Here is a 26156-nt window from a genome sequence, read left to right as displayed (position 1 = left end):
GAATTTTATAGTCATTTCTAGACCCCTTCCTGAATTCTACTTTAATTTTTTGCAGATCAGTCTAACTACTGGGAATATTTTCCTTCACTAGTGTGCAATGGGGATTTTAGCACCTACCAGATAGTTAATAGGATGGTCACACTGTGCTCATAATAGGACAACTTTTTATTGCCTCTTTAAAACCAACACCAATTGGTCCCTGAAATGTATCTAACAATTTCTCCCTCGTTTTACTTTGAGTAGAAGATATTTTCTCTAAGGGGAAAATGCCTTCTCCTTGCCTGTATAAGATTGGTGGCATATTAGATACTTAGATACTAGAAATGAAAAATAATTATATTAATAAAATCAAGATTAAATTTATGAGATATATTCCAAAAATCTAGGAAACTCAATTAAAAACATGATCCTGTCTACTGATTACAAATGACAAGCTCCCTCTTCCTCTAATCTAAAATCATAAGACACTGATTTGGATAGGAATCTAGAATTAAGCCAACACTTATTACAGGACTATAATCAGTTTGTACTTGAAGTATTTTGGGTAGACTATTGTTTGAGGCTTCAAAAATAAACAAACAAATATGTCCATACAAGGGTACACATGTTGAGATGTTCATTGAAGCCTTGTTTATAATGAAGAAAAGCTAGGGACAACCCAGGGGCCCATAAATAGAATATGGCTAAGCTCTACATTAGCATTATATAATGCTACTAGAGGCCCAGTACACGAATTCATGCATTTGTGAGGTCTTTTGGCCTGGCCTGCGGGATTGGGCTTAAACCGGCTCTCTGATATCCCCCATAGGTCCCGAATTGCGAGAGGGCACAGGCCAAACCAAAGGATACCACCAGTGCATGATCAGGGCGAGAGGGACCACAGGAGGGCTACAGGGCATGTCCGGCCAGTCTTGTTCAGTCCTGATTGCTGGACCCCAGCAGCAAGCTAACCTACCAGTTGGAGCATCTTCCCTCTGGTGGTCAGTGCATGTCATAGTGAGCATTTGAACCACCTTAGCATATCACTAGCATATTACGATTTGATTGGTTGAACGGCTGACCAGAGGACTAGACATTTAGCATATTAGGCTTCTTTATATAGGATAGTTATATAACGTTACATAATTCAACACTTATAATGAAGGAACTAGTCCTATATGTATCAATAGAAATGAATATTAAAAACAATGTTTAGTGAAAAAAACAAGTCACAGAATGTTATATATAAGATTAAGCTATTTATGGAATTTGTTTTAAATATTCAGAATAATATATTGTTTATGATTTCATGTATGTAGTAAAGTACAAACATATGGACTAAAAATATGAGTGCTAAATTCAAGAGTGTGACTCTCCCTGGGACAGAAATGGAGAGGGAAATATAGGAGATACCTTCTAATTCTAATTCTTTTTTTAAATTTTGGAGGCCTGGGTCTTGGAGGTTTGACATAATTCAACTTTATGTTTTTAATAAAAAAAAAAAATAGACAAGACAGGTGAGAAAAGTATAAGCCTAGAAACATCATTTTGCAAAAATGATCTTGAGGTTAAGGGGAAAAAAATTATATAACTTCTAGCGGCTATGTTTATGGGATATACAAGTATGCCATAGTCAAGGATTTTGGTAAACATTAAAAAGTAGCACAGTGCTGAAGATTCCTCTGAAATCTGATTAGTGAGATAATTTCCTCTCCACAAGTATTATTTCTAAAGTTGTATTTTTTTTCAATTATATGTTGCATACAAATTCCTCTTCAAGATCTAAGACATCCTTAGACATTTCTAAGCTGATGCTGTCACTACATTGACAAGAATGTCTTCTTTGTCCATAGCCAATCATTTAAGCTGCAATGTAAATTCTGAAAACAGCTGAGAGACTCATTGTCTTCCTGTATCTCCACTCCTCCATCTCCCCCCAGCTAAAAAAAGAAAGACGTGTCTGAAATAAAATAAGTCCGGATTATTGTGTCAGTTAAACAATCTGATGTCTGTAAGATCACACACAAAAATTTTGGTACAGCAGGGAAAAATTATAATTTTTTCTCCTCTAGATGTTCTTTTCTTGAAAAATAATTTTGTTTCAGATTAATTTTAAATATACTGAATCTCACGGATATCTAAAAGACCTAAAGGCATTGTGAAGGGCTGACAAACACATTACTATGCAAGTAGCCTAACTCCATTCAGAACTTGTCATTGTCTCTTGGGAAGATAATAGGTTAGAAGCAGCTCAAGCAATTAGTCTGACTCTGATTGTCACAACAGTACTCATCTCATCTGACCTCATGCAAAATCTCTCTTCTGTTCTCTTTTTGAAAGGGAGAAACTGGACAACCAGGATTTCCAGGGTCTGTTGGCCCTAAAGGCCAAAAAGGAGAATCTGTAAGTATTTTAGCTTTTAGGGCCAAGAAAGAATATCTAAAATGTATGTTTTTCCTAATTAGCCTCACTTCTATATACCTTGGTTGCCCCTGCCATGGCCAAGAACAATAGCTCCAATATTTGAGCAAGTGCTCTATGCGAGGCACTGAGCCTTTTACTGTGGCGGCCAGCACAGCCAAAGGGTTCGGTGAACCTGAGGAAGGGTGGTGAAGGACTACAGCCACGCAGACAAGAGAATACAGCTGGGGCTCGGCAAATCTCCCATGCCTGGATGAGGACACAGAAAGATCCCGCCTGCAAGCTCAGGCTTTATTTGATAGTGAGATCAAAACAAGGATAGTGGTCAACATGTTTACAGTGTTCTTGTGAGTTTCACCTTGTTTTGGCAGCACTTGCTGCACCTCCGGCAGCCCATTAACTACCTAGGAAGGAGCTAGGGAGGGCTAAAAGGTCAAGCTTAATTATTCTAAAAGGGCTCTGCCCTCCAAGCTTGGACTTGTTTGTGGCCCTGCCACAGCTCAGTCTGAGGCATAACCCCATAGTCGCTCCCTACATTTTACTTGTAGGGATTTAATTCTTTTAAAAGAAAACCACTTGAGGAAGGCTCCTATCACCCTGAGTTGAGGAAACTGAGGCACAGAGAGGGTAAGTAACTTGCCCAAGGTTACACAGCTAGTAAATCTTAGAGCCATGACTCCCACTTCAGTAGCCTGACTCTAGAACCAGGATTTAAAAACCGTTAAGCTTCCCAGCTATAAATATTGTAGCTGAAATGAATAATTAAATCAGTATATGTAAAGACTGGGGCTAATTTATCAAAAAAATTAGGAACCTGTCTATTTGCTACAACAACTGCTCTCAGTATATTTCCTGAAGTTACTTTCCTTTCTTGGTTCTTGTAAGATCAAAGTGGCCTCTCAAGCCACTTGTCATTGTTACTGAGGCCAGTTTCTTTAAAAACTTAGTTATTTTGTTGATGGTTGGGGAACTCTATAGTACCCTTTGTATTCAAATAGGACCACATATAGATATTACATGAGTCCTAGTTACAAAAATAACTTTTTTAAAATGCTAAAACAAACAGACAGACAACCTATGGAGACCTTTATATAAATCAGCAAGAATCAGACTTAACAAATGTTTCATTTTTGTTAAAAATTAAAAAATAAACAAAAAGGTCATACTTGTTAAAAATCACCTTTACTTTTCCCCGCCAGGATGAACAAAGGATATTGGTTCACCAGGGATAATGAATGATGAGGCACTAAAATGTCTGCATGTCAAACAGGAACAATTATTAAACGTATTCAGTATTACAAAGCAAAACGTTCCCTGTGCTTCAGCTTTAAAAGTTAAACATCTCTGGCAATGACAGTAAACTTTCAGGCAACTTTAGAGTGAGTGCTGTTACCCAGGTACCCTACATCCTCCTACCTGCAGAGGTCATGCTTGCCCTTAGTATCAAGCCCAAACCTCCACCCCACCCTCTGCAGAAAGTAACGATCTTTAACAGGGTTCCCCAAGTGGGTGTTCCCATGAATGTCTAGGAAACTCACATGTTCCACAATCCAGTCTAGTGGTCACTGCCAACTCACTCCTGATGCTCCACGCTTGACACCTCTTACCAACTCCTAACTGCTTCTCCGCGTCTCCACTGACTCCTCTCCAAGCTTGAACACTGACCCTTAATTTCCACGTGACAGATGGCAGGCCTGGCAATAAGATTTACTAAAATTCTACTGGACCATCGGGGATGTGTATAGCATAAAGGAGATAATTCCTGCTTCTCAGAGGTGCACTTGAATCACCTGGGGAGCCTTTTGAAAAGCTGGTTCTAATTCACTGGATCTTGGGTGGGGTTTGAGAAGTTGCATTTCTCACAAAGCGCCCTGGCAGGCCTCCTGCTGTTGGTCCATGGGTCACGCTTTGAATAGCAAGGACTGGAGGATTTCACAACTCCTCAGAGATTCCCTCTGGCTTTCCCTCCTACCACCAACATTTGGGGGCAGCCCACCTATCGGGCTTACCCAGGTGAACAACTTTCGTTTCTTTTAATTCGTCTTCTTGCAAGTTCCCTATTACTTCCTTAATTATCCCACCTCCTTATACAACTTTGCTTGACATCCCCCCTGCAACATAAAAAAAAAGCACATTTTTACATGATTATGCAGAGAAGTTTAGCTTTCTATAGCCTCAACATGTCTATTCTAGAACAGGATCTGGACTTGACTTTGCATAGTAACCAGAAGGTTCAAACAACTCATCCAAAAAAATTCAGGCAAATTAAATTCTGAACTACCTATCTCAAATGGCAGTGTGCCCCCCACAACTGGACATTGAGTATTTGACTAAATGTCTCCTGAAACGTATCACAGCTAAAATACATGTAAGGATCATCTAGTTGAATCCCATGATTTTGTAGATAATGAAAGAGAAGTTCCAAAAGTTAAGTTATTTGACCCAGGCAGTAGCCATAGGAGTTAGACTAAGCATCAAGTCTCTAAACCAGCAGTTTACTGTTTTTGTGCATTTTTTTAAAACCAGTTACTTTAGTCAATGTGGCCTGATAGTGGCTCTAAATGAGCAATGACATAAGATAAGCAGAAATGAGCTGTTATATAAGCAGTGTTACCCATTGCTTATATCTAATTAACATCATCTCCTATCTTAAAAGTCAAGCAGATGTTTAAGAATTAAAGCTGAAAGGTAAGAATGTAAATAAAGCCCTACTCTAATGTGAGAAATTAACCAATATTAAGAGATTTAATCATGTTGGGTAGGTATTGGGACATATTAGTAAGAGTAGGTGAGGTTATGCTAAGCAACAAAGTACCCCTGACATTTCTGTGGCTTAACCCAAGAAAGGTTATCTCTTGCTTGTGCTGCATGCCCAGCATGGTTCCACTGGGAGGAATGGGTGTTCTGCTCCAAACCACACTCAGTTTCAGGGCTGATTATCACCATGTAGCTAAGCCATCTGGTTCACACAACCTTCTTAGTCATTACTGCAGGAAGTGTGGGACTGAAGGATCGTGAATGGACTTTCCCTGCAGTAGCACATGTCACTTATGCTCTCGTTTCATTGCCGAAACTAACTGTAAGGCCCATGTATCTGCTAGCAATAAAGTTTTGGCCTGAACAACCTCTTGATGGCTATGTGACCTTGGCGAAATTGGTTAACTTCTCAGTTTCCTCATCTGTAAATGAATATACTACTAGTACCTACTCCACTAACGTATGAAGATTAATGTTTTCGCCGAGACCGGTTTGGCTCAATGGATAGAGCGTTGGCTTGGGGACTGAATGGTCCCGGGTTCGATTCCAGTCAAGGGCATGTACCTTGGTTGCGGGCATATCCCCAGTAGGGGGTGTGCAAGAGGCAGCTGATCGATGACTCTCTCTCATCGATGTTTCTAACTCTCTGTCTCTCTCCCTTCCTCTCTGTACAAAATCAATAAAATATATATATTAAAAAAAGATTAATGTTTTCATACATATAATGTGATTAGAAGTGTTTGGAGCACTATAAGAATTTAACAAATATCAGCCATTATTGTAATATCTGCATAACTTCAAATTCTCTAATTTACTAAAATTTTATTGGATACCAACGGTGTACACCAGAGATGCTGTGTTAGTCAAGATTAACTACATATCTACATTTCAGAGTTTATAGGCATAATAAGGGAACATAAAGTTCACATGCTATTTTAGGGGAAATAACTTTCTGAATCTCTTTCCTCATGTTTGAAATGAGACAATGTCTTCTCCCTAGCACTGATATAAGAGTAAATGAGATTATGGGCATAGAACTTCAGGAATAGAAGCTAATAAGAGAAAGTGTGTGTGTGTGTGTGTGTGTGTGTGTGTGTGTGTGTGCGCGCGTGTATGTGTGTATGTGTGTGTGTGTGTGTGTGTTTACCTTCAATGTGAACTGTGTAAAAGGAAACTTTGGACTTGGGCAGCATTTCAATTTCAATTTGTCATCTACTCAGGATTCTCAAAATAGTATTAAAAAGATTAGCTTATTGTTCATTTGGGAATGTGTAAGTTTTTTGTAACTAATTCTCATATACTGCCTTTAAGCTGTACAGGGTACTGTGTGGTATTCTGGACCATTGCAGAGGAGTGCCTGAATGGAGTCTGGGTTGCCCTGCAGGATATTCAATTTCAGTTCTGGAGAGTTTATTTCTAAAAGTGTTTATAATTGATTCTGTTTTCTACCCATTTTCCTAGGGGGAACCTTTTACAAAAGGTGAAAAGGGAGATAAAGTAAGTGGATGTTTATCACTATCTTGGGTTTTCTACTTCATTGATTTCTTTCTCTCTGATTCCTGGTATGTTTACTTTGGAGTCTAATAGATTTGATGAAAGAAGGTCCCTGAGCATTTTACCTTTTCCTCTATGTATTTTGACTCTTTTATTTTGATAAGTGAAAAATTTTAAACCTTGTTAAATTTTATCCTCTGATGACACTTTAACATCTGGTATGGGTAGAGTATATTTTTTTAACCTATTACTTTTTGTGATTGGACATGAATCTTTTGAAATATACCCACTTCTTACCAAGGGTAGGAAAGCCTATTGCACATATCTCTTCATGTAATGGGCCTCTAGTAAGATATATAAAATACAAAATACAGTTTTTCAAAAATTATCTTAATGATACAAATTAGATTTATCAACCAGGATAATTTTTTCAAAATGGTCAATAATAAGTCATGGGAAATATAAAAGCAAACTTAATATTGCCAATATCATTGTCTTGTGTATAATCTTTATTTTTCTGTTTTTTTTTTAATTAAGTACATAAACCTGATAGTAGAATCACCATGACACAACAACTTCAATTCTACTCATCTTTACCTCCTCATCTGAATTTTTCATTCTCTGAGATAAAAGATTAGCCTATGGCAAATTGTAACAATGTCAGCTGAGTGGAGAAGGCAGTTAATGCTAATGGAATGTGATGAACGTGATGTTTACAGTGTCAAAAGCAACACAGAAAAAAAATTTACAAAGAAAAAAAGAAAAGAAAAATGTTGTTTATTTATTAGCAATAAGTATTTTAAATCATGTTTTAGAATGAACCCTCCTTGACTTCGTCATGTCTTCCATAATTCCCCCTTTGTTCTATGCTAATTAGTGGAAATGCAAATGAATTCATGACAACAAATGCTCATCTCCATCTGAATTTAAGCATCATATATATATATATATATATATATATATATATATATATATACACACACACACACACACACACACACACACTCTGATTATTTTATTTACAGGGAGAACCGGGGATAATAGGATCACAAGGAATAAAGGTAATCTGACATTCTTCAATTGCATCTCCAATCTAATGAAAGTGTGAAAATCAAAGTAACCGGTTTAATTTTTTTTCTCTCCTTTGCTTAGGGTGAACCTGGAGATCCTGGTCCCCCTGGTTTAATAGGAAGCCCAGGACTCAAGGTATATAAGAAATAACTGAAATAAAGGAGGAAATAATTTTGGAGTTATCACCATTTCTAGCCACTCATTTTCTTCACAAATGTTCTCAGAGGCTTTATCATGTTTCCATGGTGATTTCCCCTCATAGGCTGCATTTATTACACACACAGTAGCTGTGCCTTTTGATTCACAATAGGGATTTAAATTCTTTTTCAGAACATATTCACAATAGCACCCCTAAAAGTGTCAAGAGTAAACAATGTGAGCTAAATCTATGTCCCTGAACTATTTTCTTAAAGTAAGCAGGATTCAGGGGTCAATTTTCTAAGCCAAAATTGTGCATCCCTGAGATGCTTGAGTTCCCCATCTGGGATCTGGGGAAGTGTCCCAAGAAAGACCCCCTGTTGAGAGGTGGGGGAGAGATTCACATGAGATGCTCCCACCAACAGGTAAGGCAAGTTATCCAGGCCTCACCTGCTGATGAAATCCATTAAAGTGAGAACATCTTAAAGCTCTCCTGTAAGCCCACAGCACATTTCAGTGTTATTCAGAGAAGGTAGCAGGGTGGAAGGTCCACATTTCTATAGATATAAGTCACACCATGTTTTATATATATTCAGGTACATTCTATTAGCCAGTTAAAAGTACATGTCACCTTCTACTTTAGGGTCAGCAAGGACCTGCAGGCTCTATGGGACCCAGAGGACCACCTGGAGATATTGTATGTATTAGTAGATACAAGGGTCTTTGATATTTGAAAATTAAATTGAGACTGAGACTTGTTTTGAAGAATCTCAACATCTGTTCATGTGACTGACCGAGTTCTGCTGCATTTTTTAAAGTCATAGGTCATCTCTACCACTAAAGTGATCATAGCTCCCTGTGTCTAACTGCATTCCTTAGCTCAGAATGTCATATCTACCTCATTTTGCTTGTCTGCCTCTAAATAATTCATGTATGTGGGGTCTCTGACACTCATGTATATGAGGTTTCCATATATATGTATGTAATTAAATTTGTTTTTCTCTTGTTAAAAAAAAAAAAGTTATCATAGCTAATGTCAAGGGCTATTGTGGAGGCCAGTACCTTCATATATTCATGTGAGGTCTTTTTTAATATCAATAGCCTAATAAATTTGTCTTGGGACACATGTTAACTAAATTATCATTTTATATGCTTGTCATTGGTGTACCAATAGTAAAGGAGATGGGAAGTATCAAAAGAAATAAGGAAAAGCAAGAGAGAAAGCAAGCATTTCCATTATGCTTAGCCTTGGTCCAGTTCTCCATTTAAAAAAAAAAAAAAATATATATATATATATATATATATATATATATATATATATATATATTTATATATTTATTTATTTATTGCCGGGACCGGTTTGGCTCAATGGATAGAGCGTCGGCTTGGGGACTGAAGGGTCCCGGGTTCAATTCCGGTCAAGGGCATGCATGTACCTTGGTTGTGGGCATATCCCCAGTAGGGGGTGTGCAAGAGGCAGCTGATCGATGACTCTCTCTCATCTATCTTTCTAACTCTCTATCTCTCTCCCTTCCTCTCTGTATAAAATCAATAAAATATATTATAATATTTATAATATATATATATATATATATATATATAGTTCTGTTGTTCTTTCTTGTGTGAGCCTCCCAAAAGAACAAGTCTTTTGGCTGAAAATAGTTCTATAATGCAATTAGAGAAAGGTCCTCAGGTTGCATTATAAACTATCTTTAGTGGATTCATATTCGCGCTCTCTCTCTCTCTCTCTCTCTCTCTCTCTCTCTCTCGCTCTCTCGCTCTCTCTCGCTCTCCCACACACACACCCACACACACACATAAACACATGCTCCTTAAACATGCCTCCAAGTAAGCCTTCTGTCCCTTGGACTAACTACCTCCTTAGCCTTCTAGCACCTTTGGAACTGAGACATACCATCAGTCCTCATTTGAGCAAAACAAGAAAAATGCTTGCCCCTATCTTCTTGAAAACTGATCTCTGTTTGGCCACAATTCCAGTACCCTCTAAACAAGTATTAGAATCTCTCCTTAGGCCATCACCTTGGAGACAGCTCCATGAACCCTTGCTCTGTTTTGCATACTCCAGAGGTCTATCTTATAGTGCATTTTGTTCTGCTCAGTACTTTGAGCATTCAGTTCATAGAGATAAGCTTTTTGTTGATTCCCCAAGGCAGTGAATGAACCATTACAGGTGTCCCTAGTGAAGAGATCCTATGGAAAGAGAAAAAATGTTGGTGGCACAGATGGAGCCAAAAGATGCCCATGAAGTAAAGGGAAGTAATAGTGGCTGAAACTAAAAAAAGAGAACAAAATCAAAAGGGGAAGGACCCCTATTGCTGAAATATAGTTAAAGCATATTTTTCTATTTATCCTATTGTCCTTCTGAATCATGTGATACTACAATCATCATGATCCCACTCCTTCTTGGCAATATTTGGTTGAATTCTACCCTGTTTAGTTTCTTTCCACTATGGTTATTTCCCTTGAAACAACATACTTTCACTAAAATGTTTCCTCTCTAAAATATCAAATTCAGCCCATCCCCACACACTTTATTTATTAAAATTCTGTTTTCTTGACAAAGACTCAGATAAAAATCCTATCTAATAAGAGAGAATATGCTAATTGACCATCACACCCTCACAAGATGGTATGGTGGTGCCCACAGCCAATAAAGAGGGAATATGCTAATTGATTGCCATGCCCTCACAAGATGATGGTGTCCACAGCCACAAGATGGCAACGTCCAGGCCCCTCAGTTCTGCCCCATCCAGCCTCAGTCCCAAGTACCATCAACACTGCCTCATCTAGCCTCAGTCCCCCAGCATCCTCAGCCCTGCAGGGGAAGGCAATTGGGGATGATCAGACCAGCAGGGAAGGGCAGTTAAAGGTGATCAGGCCAGCAGGGGAGAGCAGTTAGGAGCAATCATGCTGGCAGGGGAGCAGTTAGGCATCAGTCAGGCCAGCAGGGAAGCAATTAGGGGAAATCAGGTTGTCAGGCAGAGTGGTTAGGGGCAATTAGGCAGGCAGGCAGGCAAGTGGTTAGGACCCAGCAGTCCCAGATTGTGAGACGGATGTCCGACTGCCGATTTTGGAATCCTTGTGGGATCAGGCCAACTGATAGTCGGACTTCCCCCATGGGGTCCCATATTGGAGAGGGTGCAGATGGGCTGAGGGACACCCACCACCCATCCTGTACATAAATTTTATGCACCAGGCCTCTAGTGTCATTATAATAAGAGATTTTCTAATTTCTATTTCCATTTAATTCTAAACTGTCTAGGGGTTGCCAGGAGAACATGGTATCCCAGGAAAACAAGGCATTAAAGGAGAAAAGGTATAGCTTCCATTTTACTCGTTGTGCATCTTAAGTGGCTAAGGCAGAGGAAGAAGCAGAGGGTCAAAGGACATTGGGGCAGTGAAAGAACAGGACTCAGGACTCAACTATCAGGATTATGAAGAGAAGTGACAGCCATATAAACCATGGAGTGAATAAATTTATGCATTTGTGGAAGCCCTGATCCTGGCATAAAAACACAATCTGACAAAATGAACTAACTCAGAGAGGAAGATCTCAGGACTCAGAAAGTCTGCTTCAGACTCAGCTGCTTCCTCTGATATGGACCTAAGAAGTCTCAATCTTTCAGGGCCTGTTTCTTGATGTCTATGTAGAAATAGGATATTAGTGTTGAATCATTTCTGGGGACTAATTTAAAGAAAGCATAAAGATCAGCTCATGAGTTTTATGAATAAATTCCTTTATTGTGCATATATTTATGCACATACATAAGTCATGATACTGCAAAACTTATTGTTAACATAACTCACTACAAAATCTAAATGCACTTAAGATAGCTAGAACAATGCCTAGCATGAATTAGGCACTTCCTAAATATTGTAGAAAGAGTGAATGAATGAAGTTTGACTGGCTATAATGACAATGTAAGTCAATGGAAACCACTGCCTCCACACCTCCCACCATGAACCTGGCCAAGGAAGTAAGAATCTTATACCGTGTTTTCCGCAGGGAGATGCAGGTGGGATCATCGGCCCTCCTGGGCTCCCAGGTCCAAAAGGTGAGGCCGGTCCTCCCGGGAAAAGCCTGCCTGGAGATCCAGTAAGTACAGCTCTTTTATCTATATTTCTCCAGAAAGATGGTTAGTTGTCCTTTGTGTGCTCCCAGTTTCAGGTCAGAAGTACAGGAACATGTTTAGATCTGCAGAAAAATAAATATTCATCTTATTCTTCCGCTTAAAGACCTAATCTCTTTGGAAATTTTATGTAAGCAAGGGCCTTTCTTCTGAAGAAAATGCACATACATGCATGCACCATCTTACAGCCAATTTTGGAAGCTTCACAGGCCCGCTGTGCAGAAGGCATAGATTCTTTAGGGATCTTTGAAGCCTAGTAAGGAACACCAGTTTTAAACAATAAACCTTCCTAGGACACTATGTTGAAACAGAAGAACTGCCTGAATTTTCCTTCCTGGGGCTCTGCAGGTGTGGCCACAGGTGGTCATTTGCAGAAAGTGTCCTGCTGGTCCAGGCTGTTTCCAGGACATAGGAAACTGGTTAGCTGGGAAAATCTAACCAGTATGCCTGCTTCATATGCATTTTTCTCATCCCCTTTGACCTTTCATATTAATTAATGATGAATAGTTCTCAGTATTGCATGCCTTATTTTGAAGAAGAAAAGGTATTTTAATGTAACTATATAAAACCCATACCCTAGTGAAATTTGTATTTCTTGTTTATTATTATTTTATAGAAAAGGGTTTATTCAAGAAGGGTGGAGAACAATAACATAATTTTGAGTTAATGATTACTTAAATGTTATTAGCCTTTTTAGAAAAAGAAATGTATTTACCTTTTTTATTCTTTTAGGGATTGGATGGAAATCCTGGGGCACCTGGGCCCCGTGGGCCAAAGGTATAAAAATATCATAGGCGATTTTTAAAGAATTATTCATTAATATAATACAGCCACAAAGCTTACATCCTTTGGGCACTGCACTAACAGAAGCACCTCATTTCCAGGGAGAAAGAGGGCTGCCTGGTGTCCACGGCTCCCCAGGTGACATAGGCCCACCAGGGGTCGGAATTCCTGGCCGAACAGTAAGTGAAATCCAATTGAGTTTTTGAAACCCTGTTGATTCCAATATTGTGAAACAAAATCCAGTGACAAGTTTGAAAAGGAGAAAAGAATAAAAGGGTCTGAGGAGGAAATACCAATAAACACTGGTCAGAGGGAAAGAATTAAAGGGCACTGAGGTTACGTTGCAAAGCACAGAGAGGGCACTCAGTGTGTGACTTACAGGGTTGGCCATACATACACTGATTTGGGATAGAAACAGTTATCTAACCTTTCATTCCTCTATTCTATATACTAAAAAGTATGAGTGAATGTTTGCATGATTATCAAAATGCCTACTACTAGGTTATTATAGATTACTATTTGCTTTTAAGTAGAATAAAATAAAAAGGTAATATTTAAAGTAAATGGAGTATGTATGGAAGGGATGATATGAAACATCTCTGAGTATTATCTTAAAGAATAGAGAATTTGTTTTTAATAGTTAAGAATAGGCAGGTTTTTTACATGTTTTAGCTATAAAGAGAGTGCCTGGTAATAATGACCAGTGTATGCATACTTGCTGACTAAATAATAATAAGCAATAAAGCTTTTTATTTGCTATTTTAAAAACACAATGATTCTGGGCCAATAAAAGTGGAATACATGCTTATTTTAATGACATTTGGGAAACTGCTCTTGTAATGAAGTTATGAGAGCCAAAAGGAGGTATTAGTAGTGAAGTCAGTTGTGTGTTGACTGCTGTTTGATTTTCCAGAGCAGGACTATAAAAGACCACTGGAGATTAAACAAAGTAAAAGAAAGTAGACCAGAAAATTATTAGAGGAATGGATAAGGTTGAAGGAAAAAAAAAAGAACATAGTACAAATAGACAGGGAGCAAAAGTAGCTTTGACAATAACAGTACTGTGAATATTTATATAAAAAATAGGAAAAGGAAAGGTCTGGGAGCCATTGCTGATGCCCTGTGGGCTTACCCTGTGGGCAGTCAGTTTCTGAAGAGGTAGAATTTGGATGCACTATTTGTGCATTCATGAGGATACAGGGACTGATGATGGTGCGGAGAGAGCAAAACCGTGTGGCAGCTGAGGTAAACCATGTGGATGTTTTCAGAAACAGGCATCTACTGAAGTGTTTACCTGTCACCCAAAAATCTGGGCTGACTTTGCAGAGAGTTTTCAGGGTGTGCCTGGTTGTAAGCCGTGTGGTTCCACTAAGTAAATCTCCATCCTTAGCCCTTTATCCCCCTTGGGTAATTTATGGACATTCCTGGCAGAATTCTGATCATTGCATCTCATTCCACTCAGGGCTCTCAAGGACCAGCTGGAGAGCCAGGTATTCAGGTAAGCTACTCAACCAAGTTATGAGGCACTGCAAATCCAGCTTGCTGACCCGGGGGAAATTACTGAAAGACCATCCTCATAAGTCACTATTTCCCCCCTTTTCCAGGGTCCTCGAGGCCACCCTGGATTGCCAGGAACTCCAGGGAATGATGTAAGGACAGCCTGGGCCGACTCCTCCCCCACAACCTATTTAATCTCACCTGTTCCTCTGTGCGGAGATGTGAACATGTTTCTGTTTTCAGGGAGCTCCAGGGAGGGATGGAAAGCCAGGGCTGCCAGGCCCCCCAGGTGACCCGGTATGTCAACAGACTGCCTGATTTATGTACCTTTAATACACCCAGAAGCCAAACAGCCTACCAAGCAAGTTTTGCTGTCCAAACTAATTAGAATGCTCAGTGACTGCCTGGTGATTTTGTTTGTCCCCATTATTTTGTAGAGGGGGGAAAAGTCAAGCTGTGTCAGCATTTTTGCGTGTGTGATGAATATTTACTTCCTCAGGGTATAGTTCAGCTGTACAATTTTTGCCCCAGGCTGTGCCTTGGCAGATAATGTCTCAATCCCATGGAAAATTGAGTTAAAATCTATAGCCACAATTTCTGTTCTTTCTAATGCTAGTGGCTAAATGAATTTCATTTCTCTAAATGGAAGTTTGCAGGTAAGTTACTTACAATATGGTATGTAGCCATTGATTCTGTGGCTTTAAAATGCTGAAATGATTAGATTACAAAAAAGTGTCTGGAGTGGGCTCTTACAAAATGAGTTTAGGCACTAATTGTGTGTTCCAAAGTTTTACTTTAGCTTAAATCTTGCTTTGAGCGACAGAGAAATCTTTAAATAGCCTCAGATTCAGCAGCTCTAATTTGAGAGGCCATATGGAACATGACATTGTATTAAGAGTTTCGTATAATAAAATCCAAATCTGGCCTCTCAGTTCTAAGCCTCACAAATCCTTCTAGTTCCCATACTGGCTGGGCCCTGTGTGCCTTTATAAGCTACATGCAGAGGCATGTTTCAGCTGTACTTGAACTCCACCACCGAGTGAATCACGGTGCATCATCTGGGAATCTTGTAAAGCGTTCCTTGGGTTTACAGTGTCTCTTTGAAGGGACAACTTAAGGCATGAGGCCAAAACACTGCCTGAATTCCCTCCGGATCTGTCTTGCCCATCCCTTAAGCCACATATAGGCTCTTTTAAGTTTCAGTGAGAAAGAACTTGAAGGCAAATTCATCCTGTAATTTTTATATTTTTCAACAGCTTGATAATTTGCCTGGCAGAAGAGTGATTTTCTTTGAATAAATGATTTACCTTTATGCATTATTTAAAACGTTAACAGTAAATTGCTTCTCAGCCTTTCGGCTGAGATCAAGTGTAAAACCAGTAATATGTTAGGGTTGGCATAAAGGTTGCCACGGTCATGAAAATATGAAATAGAGACAGAGAATCAAAACAATAATATGCATGTGTTTGGCTGTTCGTAGGAGAGGAATAATGAGTATTTATTTAAAATGTCTACATTGTGTTGAATGTCTGCATCGTATTGTGTGCCCGTATATGTACAAATACATGGATCTGCTCTTTTTCTCAACCACAGATTGCACTTCCTCTCTTGGGAGACATCGGTGTTTTGCTCAAGGTACTTTGTTGCTATGTAAGAAATTACATGTTAATTTCCAGGAAAAATCAGAAAGGAAATCTTTACAAGAAGTTAATTGCTTAGCCTGAACTAAAATTCAATTTTTAAGTGGCAGAACATCTATAAGATAGAAAAAAGGAACATGTATTTTTATGTACCTTGCGTCCTTTATACTAATCCTTCTACTCTCTCCTTCATCACCACCCTCCCGTTTTGGGTGTAGAAGTGGGGGGAGGGGAGAGATGATAATACTGAGATGAACCACAAGGAAGGAATCCTGTCACTGACACCCTTGAGTAGATCATTCTCTCCTCTCTTAACGGGTGTTTACTCACCCCGGCTCACCACTGAGAAACCTAATCCTCCTCCCTGTATCTGCCCTGGCCAGACCCAGGATGAAAACCTAGTGCTTCTCAATAAACAGCTAGATTGCAAGGCTGAGGTTTGATATCATGGGAGTTTACAAAATGAACTCTCAAGTTCCAAAGCCAACAATTGCCTTAACACCTGTTACTCTGTCAAATAAGAAGTATGTCTACTTCTTTGCATCTCAGAGGGAATAAATCTTGCTGCCATTTTTCTCTAATACTTCCCTGTGTTTTATTTGTAAAACAGATGGGGGGAATGATAATGGGACTTCCATAACTCTTATGTATTTGCATTTCTTCATGGTATGCTAAGATAGAGTGAACCCACATGAAAATCTGATTCTTTACATTATATTCAAATGTTAATGTGTTTTATCTGTCTCTGTGTGAATGGACAGTGTATATGTGTATACACACAGAGAGAGACACATACATTTGGGTTATGTGTGTGTATATGTATTTATTTTATATTCCTGGCATTTACCCAATGTTTTGTACAATTATTTACATAGTAGTAGGCAGGCAGGAATATTTGTTGAATTTAAAACACTCAGGAATTCTAGTATATATACTTGTTAGGTGATTAAAGTTTTGAGAATAGATATATATAAATGTAAATATGAATTTCAATATGAATATATATAAAAATATAGAAGTTTTTAAAACCTTCAAAGGTCAACATTGTCTAATAAGAAAAGAATATTTATGGGCATTTCAAGAATATCTTATATTTATTGAGTTAAAATTACATGCCAGGCAGTGTGCTGCTCTACTTTTGTAACCTCACTTAATTTCACAACAATCCTATGAGTGCAGGCTGTGGTAGTATCCCCGTTCTGTAGATGGAAGACTGAGGCTCCCAGCAGTTAAGTAACTTGCTCAGAGTCACACAGCTCATAAGTGTAACATGAACATAGGAATACAAGTCCTCAGACATTGTCTCAGTTCTTTACAATGCAGTAATGTTGTAAATAGCAGAATTGTAAGTGTTATACCATTCCAAAATAGTTAGGGTTCTTTACTGTAAGGATAAAAAATGTGTACATGTAAGCAGAAATGAATATCCCGATGGGATATGGGGTGGATCAAAAAGACGGACTAGGCTCTGACATGGCGAGGGACCAGGACTGCAAGGCTCTTGGAATTCAGACAGTTTCACCAGGGTAACACTCTTCTAATCCAGCTCTCTGCCATTTTTCCAGGCCTAGCATCTCAGCTGACGCTCTGAGACCCAGGAGAGCCGATTGGCAAGAGGAGGGCAGGACACGTTGACTGATAGTCCCCACAAACTGTATTCAATAGAATAGGAAAGCTTGTAATTCCCCGAAGCAAAATCTAATACAGAAATTTAGATTGGGGATTGGCTCTATTAGGCCAACTTAATAATGCCATTTTAAATCCTGACCCTGTTATTCAACTCATTAACTTTCCTTCTCTGTCTTGAGTCTTTAGCAAATTTAGTCATCCTGATTTCTGTTTTCAAAAATATCTTTGATTAAAGTATTGAAAAGAGCTGAAATAATTCCAGACACAAATGATACCCTATGTATTGACTAATAATCGGTGCATCCTTATCTTCTTCATAAGGAAATCTTAGGACATTTTTTTTCAAGAAGCTTAATAAAAACTAATTTACCATTAATGAAAATTAGTTTACCATTAATTTACCATTCTGGTAATCTTACACTAAAGAAAATGAGGACAGTTTGAAATGACACTTAGAAAATTCTATTGACTCTTAATGATTGCCATATTTTTTATGTTTTATTAAAATAATCAATTGAATACTCTATTCTAAAGTGTTGTTGTATATTAATATGTCAGGGTTTTGCTCTCTACTGATATTCCACATTTATATGTATGTTTATAGATACAATAATTCATTTTTCATACTTTTTTAAATATGAGAAATTTTTTGGTTCTCTTAAGTCCTCAGCATCTATCTTTCTCATTATGGTTTTTCAGACATTATAAGTGGTCGTTTACAATTGTATATGTACTTTTTTTTTTAACTCCTCTGCCAACTCATTGCCTCTGTAAAAAGATCCTGATGGTAAAATTAGTTTAAGAAACAATACTTTAGTTCCCATTTACACATCCCACCATGAAGAGAACTAAGAAGGCCTACCATGAAAAGAGCTCTAGCCCAGCATTTTTTTTAGATGAATTGTCTTAGAATTTTTTCACTATCATATAAAATTAGTTTTCCAGGGAAACTAATTTATTTGGAAATCAGACTTAGGCTAATATTCAATGGGTCAAAAATATTGAACTTGAACAGCCATGAGCAATTTTTTTTCTAACTTCGCAATAGCAAGCTTTAGTTCCCTCTTCAGGCTTAAAGAATCTTCCCTTTGGTGAAAGGGATGAAAGGGTAGAGGCTTCTAGTGTCCTATCTTCTGTCAACTGTTAAAACTAAACTTTCTCTCCTATCCAATGGTTCCTATTTTGTGCCTTTCCTGATAATATTTTCATTTAACAATTTATTTAACAATAAGCCTTTCCAGGGCTTTTTGCAGACAATTTTTCTTTAGATACATGGTAAGATGTTTATCTTGGAAGCTCAGACACTTAAATTCAAGCCTTTTCCAACAGCTAAAGGTTACTGAGAAGGCAATTAAAAGGTAATTCCACTTAGATTTCCTATCTGTACTTGGATCTGACATAGAAGTCAGGTCCAAGTCACTCAAGTAATTATTAATCGCATGAGTGCTTCCATTGACAAATAAAATGTCGGTAAACTATGTAGAATTCTCTAACAGCTTTTTCTTTCTCTTTTAAGAATTTATTGTACTGGCTGTATGAGCTCTGTAATCTTGCTTGTTATTATAAACTATAATGCCACCTCCCTTTTTATTCTTAATTTCCCCACCTCTTTTTTTAAACATGCTACTAGGCAGTTGACATCAGTCTGCTTACTTGACTGACATGTCTATTCCTTATTTATTTAGAATTTTCCTTTTAAAATATCATTATAGACATGTTTTTTAAATAGCTCACCAGTATCAGAAACATATATTAGTGACTAGATATTAGTGACTAGTCCTCAGGCATCTCTTTTGTGAAGTTTTTACTTCACAAAAAAAAATAGTCTTTTCAAATTGGATAAATTAAGTTTCTGAAAGTGATGATATAGCAATTGTTCTATCACTTATCTCTGGCAACCGCTCAATTAGAACTCCAAATTTGATCAAGCCTCCCTTTTATAGATGACTTTCATGAATCTCTCAGTCTCCTTGTCTTTTTACTCCTTAGAACGTTTGTGGCAACTGCCAAACCAGTGTCCCTGGGCTCAAAAGCAGCAAAGGAGAAGAAGGAGGCACTGGTGAGCCCGGAAAGTATGATTCTATAGCCCAGAAGGTAAAAAGGCAGGCTGGGTATGGATGGGCTTTGTAGGTGACACATAGAGCCTTCTCTCAGACCTGCTATTCCCCTGTCCTCCAGGGTGACATGGGGCCACGGGGTCCTCCAGGAATCCCAGGCAGAGAAGGACCAAAGGTAAGGAAGCTCTCTTCTTCACTCCCCTTTGTGTGACCTCCAATTCAGTGTGAAAAAAGGAAACCTGTTATGAAATACACTACTTCTTACAAAAAATAGTTTTGGAAAATTGGTATATAGCCATTGGCAAATGTGATTTATTTGTTCCCTAACTCTGTCCAAGTTATATGGCCCAAGTATCCTGAGAAAAGATACTGTCATTGTTTCAAAAGATGACACAGTGACTGGGTGTACTTGCTGAGTGTATTGTCTTTTTAGGGAAGCAAAGGAGAACGGGGCTACCCTGGCATACCTGGGGAGAAAGGCGATGAGGTAAAAGATGCTTCTCTGATAATATAGTCCTATTGATTCTCTTTATGTAACTCATCAAAAGAAAGACATAATTTTTCTAGAATTCATATTTAATACTGAAACAAAAAAACAACAACACAAAGACTTAGGTCTTTTCAAATGTTAGCAACATTTAAAATATATTAATATGTTAAGGTTTAGTATCAATGGTCCAGTTTTTAAGACAATGAAATTAAAACACAAAGTTAATATATCAGTTATGTTTCTATTTTCATGTAGCAGATGATAATTTTAGCGCTCCCAAAATAAAATTCAGGAGTTGTATAAGGGAAGGCCAAGGGGGCAGGGGTAGTGGGGTGGTGGTGAGAGCAAGAGATCAACCAAAGGACTTGTATGCATGCATATGAGCAAAACCATTGGAACAGACAGTAGGGGGGTGAGGGCTTGTGCATGGGGGTTGGGGTGCCTGGGGAGAGGTCAATGGGAGAAAAAGGAGCATTGTAATACTTTAAACAATAAAGAATTTAAATTTTTTTAAAAAGACAATTAAGAAGAAAAAAAAGCATGGGGTTGGAGAAGGGGGGTTTCATTGACAAATATCCCAAGATAGCTAGTAGGATGGGAAGAATAGTTAAAGAACCAATCTAGAGATAAGAACAGCCCCAGAACTCAGCAGGACTTTTCTGGAACTTGGCTCTAATATGACTCAACTTCAATGACCTTGTTTTGTCAGTGTGTCTGTTCAACTTTCAAACCCTTGGGAGAAAAGAATCTGATTGGACTAGCTTAAATCAGTTGCCCATCCCCAGACTAAGGTTCAAAGTCAAATGTGCTTTTGAGATGATGCTGTAAGTTTCTGACTCGAAGCCATGGTAATGCTCAGGGTATCATTCTTCTGCATAATTCACATTAACTACTAGAAAAACCTATTAGGATGATGAATTGTTGTTAGTTTGAATAGTTTTGATGCTAATAATTCTTAATGAAAGTAAGTAAGCCATCTGGCATATATTAACCTTGATATTAGTACAGAAAATCATAATGGTATGAAGTAGATCTATTTTTTGAGTTGGAGTTTTGTTTCAAATTGTAAGTGATCATTGTGTATTATTCTTTTTTATTAATATAGATCCTATTCTAGAAAACTGAGGGTTGGCTCTTGATTTTTTCCAAGTTAAAAATTGAAGAATAGAAACATAATATTTATTTTCATTCATAAATAAGACTGTAAGGGCATTTTATTTTCAAATTAAGAGTTGCTTCTTCATGTTCCATAGGATGTTTCATTGAAATACAAGCACAATAACTGATTTTAATATTCTAATATCTGTTAAGTGCCTAGATTCAAGAGGTAGGCTTCAGAGGCGATTGAGAAGGTAATGACAAAAAGACCAGGAAATAATTAGAATTCAGGCCTTTTTTTAAGAGACTCTAAGTCAAATTTACTAGAAGTTAATTTTTATTGATTTAACAGGATAGATACTTCATCTTCTTGGTGAATTGAAATCCATTGCTATTATTCCTCTGCTATTTTAGTGTTTTTTTTCTTAAGGACACCTGATGGACCTTTAACAGAGTGCACAATATCTTGCACAAGATTCTTATTACATAGGGAATTCCAGAAAGTTAAGTTCTATCTGGGAACTTAGAGACAGGATTTGTCTGTTTGTTTATTGGTCTTAGAAAAAGTGACATTATCTTCTATGTTTTTTGTGGATGTTTCACAACTTAAGGTAGCAATTTGTAAGTTGCAGATAGAACACACATCTTATAGTCTAAGTAAATTCTTGCTTGGAATGCAGGCCTTCCTATAATACCTCAGAATAATAATTAATAAGTAGGACGTGAAAATATTGTCAGCCATAAATTATTACAATGAATAAATAAATTTTCTTGTAGCAGCTGGGCTAGGACTTGCAAAATGAAAATATTAGAGCAGGGAAAGAACTTAGTTGTCCCTGAATATCTATGCAATAAACTTTAATTTATATTTTAGCTTGGCACTATATGCTAAATTGACTGTCCTACTCTTTAATATATATTCATCTTCTTTAATGACCACCTTGTCTTCTAAAATTATCTTATTGCCCTTTATGCATCCATAGTAACTTTTACCCTTACTCCAAAATTTCAGCTTGTTCAGAAAAAGACTGCCAAGAATGATTTTTTTATTTATGGACTGAGATTTATTTTAAAGTTTAATGTGGTCATCAAAGGTTAATGAGTCCTAAGCTTATAAATTAGACTGCCTAAAGACTCACTCAGCATCTCTAGGCTGATTCAGTGCTGAAACTAAGAGTAGCAAAAAATTACATAAGTAATTGCATATTTTATACATGTACATATGGAGAGAATTTTATGAAGATGTTGGTATTTTTAGATAAAGCAATTTGTGGCATAGCATTTCTAATTTCCAGATATTTAGAGCTGCCATTCCCAAAGAAATTTTTTTTTCTTTCTACTTATACACCTGTAAAAAAAAATAATGGTGGGTGAATAAAAAGAGCCAGTACAATATCCTAACTCAGTGGTTGGCAAACTGCGGCTCTTGAGCCACATGCGGCTCTTTGGCCCCTTGAGCTTGGCTCTTCCACAAAATACTATGTACCCTAATTAAATTAATAACAATGTACCTACCTGTATAGTTTAAGTTTAAAAAATTTGGCTCTCAAAATAAATTTAAATCGTTGTACTGTTGATATTTTGCTCTGTTGACTAATGAGTTTGCTTACCACTGTCCTAACTCATACCATTCACACATACACATGCTGGTGTGGATGAACACACACACTCACACATAGTATTACCAGTGAGGATGATATCATCTTGAAGAAAGAATATGTCCACATTATTTAACACAAGCACACATAAGATTTTCCCCAAGACTCTTTTATTTAAATTTATCTTTATTGTTGAAAATATTACAAATGCCTCTCTTTATTCCCCCATTGATCTCCTCCTCCCCATTACACAAGACTCTTTGAAATTGGGTATTTGTAATAGGGCATGTATCATGGTTTTTGATTAGTCAACATAGATGTTTAATTTTCAGTAGTAAAATTACTTGGTTAAGTAAAATGCCTTGTTTTCACTGATCTGATAGATTTTATGGTAGGAACTGTCTCTTCCAGGGTCTTCAAGGAATTCCAGGCATTCCGGGTGCTCCAGGTCCAATTGGACCCCCCGTAAGTATTTTCTAGAACTGTCCTGCCCATGGTTCATATCTGCTGGAGTGATGAAAGGTGAACTAATATTTTTTCATTGTTTTTTGTTCTCTGTGCTTCTATGTAGATTTTCCAGCTGTTGCATAGAAAAGTAGCATCTACTATTTTCATTTAGTATTACTTAAGGTTGTTCAGGGTTGCTACCTGACCAGAAATAAGTCTGGGATTAAACTAGTTATTTGAAAAGAAGTTGGATAGAAAAGAATATTCCATTTTTTAATTGCACTTTTTTGGCATTAACCTTTGGAAGAGATATTTAGATGGTTACACCTTTACATTCTTGAGCACCATAAACTAAGAATTTATTTTCTACAGGGAAGAAATTGGTCATGGATCATCAGATTCAATTTATTTTCATTCCCATTTATGAATGAAAATGCCCTCTACTTTACTCAGTACCTTTCTCACTTACCCTCAGACACAACACCATTGTCTTTGTGTCTTTGGTTATATTGTGTTTCAAAAAAATAAAATATATTTTCCTTTTCCACCTGCTAGATGCAGTTTCTCATTAAAGCAAAGCTCAAGTCTAGTGTTTCCGGTTAAAATATAGGACACTCAGTTCAATTTTAATGTCATCTGAACAATATTTTTAGAATGTTCCAAATAGTGTATTTTTTAATCCTCATCCAAGGATATGTTTTTTCATTGATTTTTAGAGATGAAGTAAGGGTGAGGGGGAGAGAGAGAAATATCAATGAGAGAAACATAGATAGGTTGCTTTATAGCATATATCAGTTGCCCTTACAAGCAAAGGACCAGGGATTGAAACGGAAGCCTGTGTGTGTGCCCTGACCAGGAACCAAACCTGAGACTCTTCAGTGCATGGGATCACACTCCGCCAACTGAGCCACAGGACCCAGGGCCCAAATATTGTATTTTCTTTTTCTTTTCTTTTTTTTAATAAATATATTTTATTGATTTTTCACAGAGAGGAAGAGAGAAATGAGAGTTAGAAACATCGATGAGAGAGAGAATCATCAATCAGCTGCCTCTTGCACACCCCCTACTGGGGATGTGCCCGCAACCAAGGTACATGCCCTTGCCTGGAACTGAACCCGGGACCTTTCAGTCCGCAGGCCGACGCTCTACCACTGAGCCAAACCGGTCCTGGCCAAATATTGTATTTTCATTTGCTAAAGATAGCAACACTATTCTTAACTTCTCCAACTCTTCCCTTCTTAGAGTTCCTATGCAAATGGTATTTACCACACAAGTGAGAAATGTAATCACTTTCCTTAATGTGTTGAATCATGGATTTTCCATAATTAAAATTTTATCATTTTTGCTTTCACCACAGTTATGTACAAACAAACCTGGCTTTAAATTGTAGACTAAAATTAAAAATTAAGAAAGAGGGTTGTGAAAGGAACCATGAAAATTATAGCTAACTCTATTCTCAAAAAAAGAATTAACATTAAATTTTATTTGCCACTGGTAAGTTGCAGATCACATAACTCAATATGCACATTGTTAATTCTGCCGCGTCTTGAAGTATGTAAAATGTTGATCGCTACCAAAATTATAGCTCATTTAGGAAGGCATAATGTTATGTAAATTGCCATTTAAACAGCAAGGCTAAATTCTTAAATGTATCAAAAGGTTCCAATTAAGGTCATTAAATGTGGTTGGCCAAGGTGAAAAGCAGCCACAAATACAAATTTTACCCTTGCAAGAGCTTATCAGCAGGCTACAGCTGCTGCATCAGCCTGAAGAAATGGAAGCATGTAAGACTGATTTAATTAGGATTAAATGACCTTCAAAATGTATCAGTTTTAGACCAACTGTCAATACCCTGTGGCCACTTTGTTGTTGGTTTCTGTAGCGAACTTAGTTTTGTGTCTTACAGGGCTTGTTGGGAAGAACCGGACATCCGGGTCCCTCTGGATCTAAGGGTGACAAGGTACGGAGGAGAAGCCTCCCTTAGTGTTTGAACGGGGGCCTGAGACCATTTACAAAGAGATCGCCAGAGTGGAATTGATGTCAGGGAATAGCTCTTCTGATAGTGGGCTTAGGAGGACATAGGTCAAAAAATTGGCCTCAACGAATATAAGAAATACGTTCCTAGAGTAAAGATGAAGAGAACACTGGTGCCATATAGCAAAAGGCGAAGCCGGACCCGGGTCCTGGCCGTGGCGCTTTGTGGAAGGGGGAGTGGGAGCAGCCTCCTGAAGAGGTGCAGTCCCAGCACCTCTTGTCTGTGTCGGGGCTTCCAGCCACAGGGGCCCAGGCTTCGGAGAGCAGGCTGGTCAGCAGGCGGCTGCCGAGAAAACCGGGCAGTTCTGTTATGTGAGAGTCGTGGGAGAAATTTACTAAGGAACCAGTAGTGAAACCAAAAGGTGGGGGTTTGAGTCTGAGTTCATTGTCCTGCAAAACCAAAGAATGAAGTCACGGACAAAAAGCGATTAGTGGAACCAACGTTTATTGAGAGAAACCCACCCTGGGAAAGGGGCAGCTGGGGTCCCAGGAGCAGGCAGTGCCCAGAGCTGCCTTCCCATGTCACAGCCGGGTGTTCAGGTCTATCGGCCCATGTGTGGAGCCTCACGTGGCCAAAGCCACGTGGGGCAGGGATGTGCCCCCGCACCACAGGGATGTCAGGAACCCAATGCGTGCCAGGGAGAAGGGTGAGGGCGAGAGGAGGCGCCCACTTTTTTAATTAGGGGGTGGATTACACCTTGCTAGCTCCTAAATGGTCTTTTCAAAGAATTGTGCCTTAATAATATTCTTGGGATTGGTTATATGCCTCACTGTCTTGTGAGTGGTTATCTGCAAGCTGCCTGTCTTAGCAACATCTGTACATTTTAAAGTTCGTGCCTCTTGCAGGTGTCCTTCTTTCCCCACCCAGTTGA

At 38.2% G+C, this 26156-nt stretch overlaps 1 protein-coding gene across 1 annotated transcript in view; it reads left to right on the top strand.

Annotated features, from left to right (window-relative positions):
* Positions 1–26156, top strand: part of COL19A1 (collagen type XIX alpha 1 chain) — a 250774-nt gene that overhangs the window by 184894 nt on the left and 39724 nt on the right. Inside the window, exons 19-36 of the mRNA XM_036414901.1 lie at positions 2320–2382; positions 6619–6654; positions 7677–7712; positions 7804–7857; positions 8504–8557; positions 11144–11197; positions 11888–11977; positions 12744–12788; positions 12896–12973; positions 14257–14292; positions 14399–14443; positions 14535–14588; positions 15885–15926; positions 19550–19654; positions 19739–19792; positions 20051–20104; positions 23215–23268; positions 25157–25210. Coding sequence (XP_036270794.1) covers positions 2320–2382; positions 6619–6654; positions 7677–7712; positions 7804–7857; positions 8504–8557; positions 11144–11197; positions 11888–11977; positions 12744–12788; positions 12896–12973; positions 14257–14292; positions 14399–14443; positions 14535–14588; positions 15885–15926; positions 19550–19654; positions 19739–19792; positions 20051–20104; positions 23215–23268; positions 25157–25210 — 1008 coding nt within the window. The remainder of the gene's footprint in view (positions 1–2319; positions 2383–6618; positions 6655–7676; positions 7713–7803; positions 7858–8503; positions 8558–11143; positions 11198–11887; positions 11978–12743; positions 12789–12895; positions 12974–14256; positions 14293–14398; positions 14444–14534; positions 14589–15884; positions 15927–19549; positions 19655–19738; positions 19793–20050; positions 20105–23214; positions 23269–25156; positions 25211–26156) is intronic.

This window comes from Pipistrellus kuhlii, unplaced genomic scaffold (assembly GCF_014108245.1).
Source record: "Pipistrellus kuhlii isolate mPipKuh1 unplaced genomic scaffold, mPipKuh1.p scaffold_m20_p_5, whole genome shotgun sequence".
NCBI classification, from domain to species: Eukaryota; Metazoa; Chordata; class Mammalia; order Chiroptera; family Vespertilionidae; genus Pipistrellus; species Pipistrellus kuhlii.
This window is presented reverse-complemented; position numbering and strand designations above follow the sequence as displayed.